General features: G+C 47.7%; 1 protein-coding gene across 2 annotated transcripts; it reads left to right on the top strand.

Annotated features, from left to right (window-relative positions):
- The first annotated feature begins 672 nt into the window (after positions 1–672).
- On the top strand, positions 673–6,620 carry LOC100272858 (uncharacterized). 2 transcript variants are annotated; one of them, XR_004855907.1, is made up of 8 exons: positions 673–1,557; positions 3,001–3,233; positions 3,347–3,631; positions 3,714–3,842; positions 3,962–4,135; positions 5,456–5,660; positions 5,772–5,879; positions 6,202–6,620. XR_004855907.1 is itself a non-coding variant. In NM_001367775.1 (7 exons), the coding sequence occupies exons 1-7, from the start codon at positions 888–890 to the stop codon at positions 6,421–6,423; spliced, it is 1,821 nt and encodes a 606-aa protein (NP_001354704.1). In that variant the 5' UTR covers positions 762–887; the 3' UTR covers positions 6,424–6,615. The 2 variants fall into 2 exon arrangements, 1 of the variants encoding a protein (NP_001354704.1); NM_001367775.1 differs by lacking the exon at positions 5,456–5,660 and having other exon boundaries at positions 762–1,557; positions 6,202–6,615.
- Positions 6,621–8,484: the final 1,864 nt, after the last annotated feature.

The following is an 8,484-nucleotide window of genomic DNA, read 5'->3' as shown; positions in this document are numbered from 1 at the left end:
TAATCGACCGCCGCCGCCGCCACGCGCCTGCTAGGCCCGTCGCCATCTGCCTGCCCCGCTGCGCCCGCGTGGCGTGTTCGCGTTGATTTCTGCTCGATCGGAGGCGGTGCAACGATCGACTTTCTCGCCCACTCAAATCCTAACTAAGCAGGGAGTTATGCGTAAAATTTGAAACTATACTGAGTTCAAGGACGTTGACACTGTCTTGTAGTTGTAGGTGGTCTCATGCATGGAACATCACATAATTTATGAGATATAATAAGTGAATAACGGACGTACGTCGGTACGTGTACAATGAGTCAATGAATGACGAACGTATACAATGAACGGTATGCATCAACAACGTTATTCCTAAACGCATATGTTTGCTAGTTATTTACTGTTACTTTAGTAAAACACTATTACATTTGCATACAAACAGGAGACGACGATATAAAGTCTTTCATTTACTTTTGGACCCTTAATTAAAAACAGCCGGTACGCGACGCTATGCTGATGTTAATAAAGAGCCGATTTAGGTCTTTATGATGATGATAGTACAACACATTTTCTTCAATTAATTTGTTGTTAGTTGTATAGTGTACCCAGGTACTGTATCCTTTATCTCAAGCGAATGGCAACGTCTTGAGTGCAAACAAACCAGACGAGAACAAGAACCCGCAATTGGCAAACTCCGAAAGGACGTGCACTGCACGCGGTGGGCAAAAAATTATAAGAAACGACACGGACACGGCCTTCTCCTCTCCCGCACTTTGAAACCTCGCGAATTTTCCAAAGCTCGACGCACCCCCGCCGCGCAGTCGCGCACCGTTTCCCTCTTCCTCGTCGTCACCGCTCAGTCGCTCACCACCCTCCCTAAAACCCAACACGTGCCGCCGGCGTCGCCCATGCGCCGGCAACGCCGCACCGGCGGCCTCCGCCCGGTGCTGCTGCTCCTCCCCTTCGCCGCGCTCATTTCGGTCGCAACCTTCTCCCTGCACTCCGCCGACCGCCTCCTCAGCTCCTCCGACACGGGCACGGCGCAGAAGGCCGCTTCGTCGTCCCGGCAGCATCGGCGGCTGCCCGTCGCCACCCTCGACGTGCGCGCGCTCGACGCCGCCCCGCCGCTGCACGCGGCCGCCGCGCGCGCCTTCCGGTCCGGCGGGCGCCTCCTCCGCGACGTCCTCTCCTCCTCCTCGCCGTCCGCCCCCGCGCCGCCGCCCGCGGGTCCCGGCGCGGCGCGGTGCCCGGCCTCGATCGTGCGGTCGGGCGCGCAGCTCCGCGGCGCTGGCGGCGGCGTCCTGCTGCCCCTGCCATGCGGGCTGACTCTGGGGTCGCACGTCACGGTGGTCGGCGCGCCGCGGGGCGGTCGAGGCGCTGCCGCCGTGGCGCAGTTTGCCGTGGAGCTGCGCGGGGAAGGGGACGGGGACGAGGCGCCGAGGATCCTGCACTTTAACCCGCGGCTCAGCGGGGACTGGAGCCGCCGCCCGGTGATCGAGATGAACACGCGCTTCCGCGGACAATGGGGCCCCGCGCTCCGGTGCGACGGCCGTCGGTCGCGCCCCGACTTGGAGACAGGTGCGTCAGTGCCCCTGTCTCTTCCTTGCTTGCTGTGACAGTACCAGTGGTACTTCTTACCGTCAATGTCTTCTTCATGATTGCACGGTGATAGTGATACTGTTAAATAAACTGGAGGATTAATCATCAATGGTGGCCCAAATCCGTGAGGAACCAGTTTACATATAGTGGGGGGGGGACGTGATGGTACTCAACAGAGTAAATTAGGATGTCAGTTTGCATTAAGAGAGCTGTTGTTAGCGCCTTCAGGGTAGGTGTTACTATGATTGTAGTTTTGCTCGTACGGTTGGTGCACAAAAAGTCTCTGCCTCTCGGCTCTTTTGGGACGTTCCATTGATTAACATAGTAGCTTTTGACATATGGGGTTATTTGTCTGCAACCTGACTGTACCAGCGGATTGCCGGATTCTAAGGAACTGTTCAGAGAGAAAATTGCGGGAACTGGTACTGGTGCTCAATTTGTACTAGTACATAAGATACTGATAGCCATAGTGTTGCTACTTTTATTGTTGGAACGGTATGTCATGCCGACATTGGGAAACTACTAACAAAGTGTAAATATGAAAATGCCGTTCTAGGAGTACTGTAGTAATTGTTCTTTCGAAGAGGGCAGCAAGATTGTTTAGGTGATCTTGGACAAACTGTAGGAGTACTGAACGAGCCCAAGAACATGCACAACCCGTTCTGGTCCTTCCCAACAATAAGTTTCCTTTGGTAAGTTGATGTTTCTAGAAAAGGATAAATGCCTCATTGTCCAGAATAGCGAAGCCATGCAAACTACTTATACATAATGGAGTCCTCTCATCCTCTGTCACCATTTTTACTAGGGCTGTTGGCACACGTGGTAACGGCAATTCATGGTTGTTTCTTTTTCTTGAACATCACAGTAACCGTGTTATCATGTCCTGTTGTAGCATATCTGTTAGCTGTAGTGCACTAGTGCTAGTGCTCATGTCATGATTTTCTGATGTAGTGTGTCTGTTAGTTGTTGCTATTCCTAGCTCAGCAACAGGTGAAACCCAGTATAACTGAACCTCCCATCAAGCATTTGTAAGCTGAGCGTTCAGTTGTGCAATCATGAACAACACAGAATAGATGTGAATTCTATCTTTTTTTGTTTCCTTTTTTTTTTTTTTGAAAAAAGGAAGGTTCTGTCTCTTTAGTCTTACATAATTTATATAACATTGTACAAAATGTTTCTGTTGATGAACCCGTTTATATATTATAGGCCATAGAGATGGAGGTCACAATCCTTTCTAGTTTCTACAAAATGTTACCCAACATCTTCATAGTTAAAATGTATACCTGATTCCTGGAGGATACCTGTCTGATAACATGATGGCACTGTGCATAAATTGTTTGTAATGAGAACTGTTGACATCATGAAAAAAAAGTTTTGCAGATAATTGATGTCAGATCTCTTTATTGCTAACCTGTGGTGCAGTTGATGGATTAGTGACATGCGAGGAATGGTCTAAAAACATTGATGACGCATCAGAGGAGTTGAAGAGATTGTGGTTGCGGAACCGTGTTGCTGGAAAGAATAACAGAAATTGGTTACATTGGCCATATCCATTCTTGGAAGAAGAAATGTTTGTCCTAACACTAAGTGCTGGTTTAGAAGGTTACCATTTTCATGTTGACGGGAAGCATGTCACATCTTTTCCTTACCGTGTTGTAAGCTGAGCTTCCTTTCTGAACCATTTACTTGATTTAGTTTATGCGTGCCATGTTCTTGTTTCTTAATTGGCAGTGTTCTAATGTGTTGGTGTTTTTTTTTTGGTATCAAGGGCTTTCTTCTTGAGGATGCCACAATCTTGTCTGTGAATGGTAATATTGACATCAAATCAATAGTAGCTGGTTCTTTACCAACAACTCATCCAAGTATTGTACAAAGAAATCTGGAGTTGCTGACAGAACTAAAAACCCCTCCTCTTGGCAAAGAGAATGTTGAACTGTTCATAGGCATCCTTTCAGCGGGGAGCCATTTCACTGAGCGTATGGCTGTGAGGAGATCTTGGATGTCTTTGGTGCGAAATTCATCAAGCATAGTGGCACGTTTTTTTGTTGCATTGGTAATTTAATACCTTGAAAATTTTGTCTTTGTCTGCTTTTGTCTTGATAGGAACATAATAACTGAAACATGTTTTAGGGCAGAACGGCAGAAAGGAAGTGAATGAAGATTTGATAAAAGAGGCAGATTTCTTCAGGGACATTGTCATTGTGCCTTTTGCGGATAGCTATGATCTGGTTGTTCTGAAGACTGTTGCCATTTGTGACTATGTGGTATGTAGCACAAGGGTGGATAAACACATTATAAGAGTATTTCAAGTGCATTTTGTGAGAGTTTTTATGCACATGCTACCCCGTTTTTTTCATGTTATGTTGTTGTTTGAACTTTCAAGGCTCGTGTTGTTCCGGCAAAGTACGTCATGAAGTGTGATGATGATACCTTTGTTGGGCTTGATTCGGTAATGGCTGAAGTTAAGAAAATCCCAGATGGCAAAAGCTTCTATTTAGGGAACATGAACTACTACCACAGGCCACTGCGGGAGGGAAAATGGGCTGTCTCATATGAGGTAAAATGTCATGTCTATAGCTTATTTTTAAGATTACAGATTGATTATTACTCCAGTTATATGGCTTAAGATGTGAAAAGTAGTGAAATATTCATGGTATAAATACAACAGAGTAGTTCATGTTCCAGGAGTTCAGGAAGACAGATCAATCTATTTGTGGTGCATTGATTGAACCCATGCATTTTCTGATTGCTAAAGTGGGTGGTCTGCCATTTCCATTCACACCTGCATCACTACTCTATTGATGTGCTATCCTTTGGAAGTGCTGTCATACTAAGTTTGACTGAACAAATGGTTTGCAAGATATTTGTTAGGCATGTTATCAACCTCCGGTGAAGGCCATACCCTGGATGCTGTCAAGATACATTCAAACATCCTGGTATACGAAGCTATCGCAGGGCCTAGCCACTAAGACCACTGCTCCTAGGGCTTTATGCTTCGGGACCTTCTCAGAATCTCAGGCCCCGTCGAGTGCGGAGGCTTCACTAACTTAATATCGGGACACTTCGAAAGAAAGAATGGCATCTACTCTACAGGTCCCAAGGACCACTAACAGTCCTGGGACCCTCTAAGGTCCGGTGCACCTCCACACTTACGATGCTAGTCCGAAAGAAAGGATTAAGGTCTGGAGCACCCAAAGCCCCAGGATGTCCCCAGCTGGAGTAATCAAAGTCCCTGGTGCCCTTGGTCCCTCGGGCACTCAGCCACTCACAGTCAACGTCCCCCGCGCCAACATGCCCTAGGGTGCTCATAATCTAAGTTTCTTGGGGCCCTCGTGTCTCATAGTGCCAATGAAGAATTTAGGTGCGTGAAGCCCTCTGACCCTCGGGTCACTCAACGACACTCAGTCGCTCCAGGATGTCTACTAGCTCGTGGGTCCTCGACCTCGTGTAATATGAACAGTCGGGCCCTGAACCCCTCAGAGCCTAAGGCCTCTCGAGGAAACAAGGGACTTGCTGCAGCTAAGCCTAATCCTATCCACAAGACGAAGGATGAGCCTAGACCCACTGAGGGCATTGCGGCCTAGACACACATTGGGTCTATTGGTGGGTCCATAGTGCTAGCTTATCTAATAAGTATCTTGTATAATACATTAAATGTGTGATGCGCGACATTATAGGCATGGCATGTGTACTATCACCATGACTTAGGCAGTAATGTACTCGAGATCAATATTCGGTACTTGCATTGATCCGGTAGACACGCGTGTGGATGTTAGATTGTCAGTGTATCATAAAGTATTATTAAATACATAAGGCTACACCGGCTACCGACCACGATGTCCATAGATACGACATAACATACCTGCACCATCCACAGAAGGACATTCTAGACATTGTGCTACAACTGAAGGCATGGTTCAGGCATGGTTCTACGTACGACGTCAATGAACATGATAAGAATAGGGTAATTGGATCTTAGAAGGTGGGACCCAACGTCCAACTAGTGTAGTCTCTCCTTTCCTCTATGAAAGGAATGGGCAGAGTAATTGGCTGTCACTTCACGAGCATCACAAGATGTCCAGGTGAATACATTATTGTCTCCTGTAATCATGTAGGCTAATTGTCTGTCGCCACTGCGAGCATGATTGAGGTGTATCAGTTTCACTCTTTTGTAACTTTGTTTCAAATTCCAGGAGTGGCCCAGAGAAGAGTACCCGCCCTATGCTGATGGCGCAGGCTATGTCGTTTCTTCTGACATTGCAAACTTCGTCGCATCTGGAATGGAGAACGGCCGACTAAATGTAAGATCCCTCTACTCCTTTCGCATCAGAGGGAGACATTAGCTGCATCCTGCAAACCAAATGGGATCCACACTAGCACTCAAGAACCCACCTGCTGCTTTAACTTCGGTTCCCGTGGATGATGCCACTCTTGATGAGAACAGAAAAATAAATAAATAAAAAAAAAACACGAACCCCCAGTCATGCCTGACCCTGAAAAGATTTACCCAAAGTCAAAAGCCGTGCCCATCACCATGCAGCAGTGCACGGGCGCTTAACAAATGATTACATATTGAGTCGTCAAGGGAATAAACAACAACAAATGATTGCGTTTCTTCCTCAGCTGTTCAAGATGGAGGACGTGAGCATGGGGATGTGGGTGGGGCAGTTCAACTTCAACCGCTCGGGGCCGGGGAGCGCCGTGGCGTACGTCCACAGCGCCGGGTTCTGCCAGTCCGGCTGCGTCGCTGGCTACCTCACCGCGCACTACCAGTCGCCGGCGCAGATGGTGTGCCTCTGGGAGAAGCTACGGCGAGGCGTCGCGCAGTGCTGCAACGCGAGGTGACCGTCCATATATACCTCGGGCTCACTTCAGCTGGGATGGAAATGGGTACATACTTACATACTACTGAGGCTGTGTTTCCACTGATCGGAAGCAGCGATGTACACATAATACGTCTGTAAGGATGGGTAGTTTACACATCTGTACACAGAAATCAACGGTACCATAGTATAGTATAGTACTCCCTTGTGGTGCGTAAATCTCTCTCTCTCTCTCTCTGCGCGCGCGCGCATATACATATTGTAGTACTGTATTCCCGTGGCGGGAGGGAGTCCAAAAGAATGCACAGCCGAACTGTTGGCGGCATGGGGCTCGTGCTCGACTCCAGATCGGAATGTCTGCAAGATCAGGCCATCACTGTTAGACAAAGGGAGTGCAGACTTGCGATGGGTATTTTGTCAGCGACACGCCGTGACAAAAGGAGAGCACAGCTACTGCTGGCCTGGTCAGTCCAGCCGTGCCGACCCTACTAACATGCGCTCCTGTCCTGTCCTGGTTTGCTCGACGCCCTGTCTGCGTCTGTGTTCCTGGTTTCCTCGGCCGTGCCTGTCTAGTGGCCGTGGGGACTGGGGCGTGCCCTGCCCTCCTACTGAGGTACGTGCTCAGTAGCTAATGCCTGGGTGACCTTGGATATACGCGTGGTCAACCTTCTCGTTCTCAAGTAACTAGGTGCTTTGCTGAGACTGGTTTCTGGAGCTTTATTGAGACGCGCGCATCTGCAATTTCATCCATGTCATATCAGTGCCATGTTTTCTAAAGATAATCTCAACACTTGTATAGACTGTTACTGCATATATACTATGGACACGGGTTAACGGTTATTCTAGTTGGTAGATCCTTTCAGGTACGGATGTCTGCTCCCACAACTGAGCAGTAGTACTAGGGTGCTACCGTTAGCAGCAATATAAGTATTTTCATACGTTGTTTTCCCTCCTCTCATTTGTTTGTTTGCTCTTGTTCGTCGGCAATTATATTTGCACTTCTTTTGTACTACATTGGCACTAGAAATCTTAACTCCTTTTCCACAAGTGTCTTTTGCTCTCGCCCTCTTCTCAACATCAAGAGACCCAATAAGCTCAGCCACGCTAAACTCTTGTCTCTTATGTTTTAGAGTGATAGCAAAATCCGTCCAAGAAGGTGGCAGCTTAACAATAATACCGTCAACTATGAACTTGTTAGGCAAGACACATGGGAACTGTTCGAGTTCCTTAGCCAGTGCCTGTATTTCATGAGCCTGTTCAACTACAGAACGGTTCTCAACCATCTTGTAGTCAACACAGCGGCTCCATGATGTACAGCTCGCTACTAGCATCAGAAACACCAAACTTCTCATCTAATGCATCCCATAACTCTTTTGCAGATGTGCACGTTAGATAAGAATCAACATACTTGTTGGCAAGAGCGCCAATCACGGCGCCTCGAAACAGGTTATCGGCAACGTCGAACATTCTCTCCTTCTCAGGAGTGAACTGTTCGAGTTTCCCTTATGCGGCGTGATAGCAGTTCATTGCAATCAACCACATTATCATCTTACTACGCCACCTCTTCAGTTTTAATTTAATCCAGAAAATCACAATGATGTATGTGACGACATATATGTGCATATGTGTATCACTACTCACATAAGAAGTAAACAACATTAAAATATACACAAATACTAAGAACATAGTGTACCCTACGGAGGGATCGATGCTCAAGGCATCAGTGGCTCCATTCACACGAGACATCTCGTGTGTATGTTCGATGTAGTCGTACGTAGTCGACGCAGGCAGATGTACGCAGTACAATCCCTCGAACGACGTTGGCGACGAGGAACTTGATCAGTGCTGGTTGAGCGGACAGAGTGAGCAGTCGCGAGTATGCTCCCCAAAAAAACCTGATTGTCTGCACACCCGTGCAAGTGTCGCTATGCGGACGGCGATTTCGGAGGCCTGTACTCCCACACTCTCTATGCTCGCAGAAGGTGGGACAAGAATGGTTGTATGCAATGCGTCTGAGACTGTAGTGCAGAGCGAGTACGTAATGTTGTGTCGTAACCAGAAGCAGCCTCACCTCCTCCGTATA

The sequence above is a fragment of the Zea mays genome, chromosome 1 (assembly GCF_902167145.1).
Source record: "Zea mays cultivar B73 chromosome 1, Zm-B73-REFERENCE-NAM-5.0, whole genome shotgun sequence".
In the NCBI taxonomy this organism is placed as follows: Eukaryota; Viridiplantae; Streptophyta; class Magnoliopsida; order Poales; family Poaceae; genus Zea; species Zea mays.
This window is presented reverse-complemented; position numbering and strand designations above follow the sequence as displayed.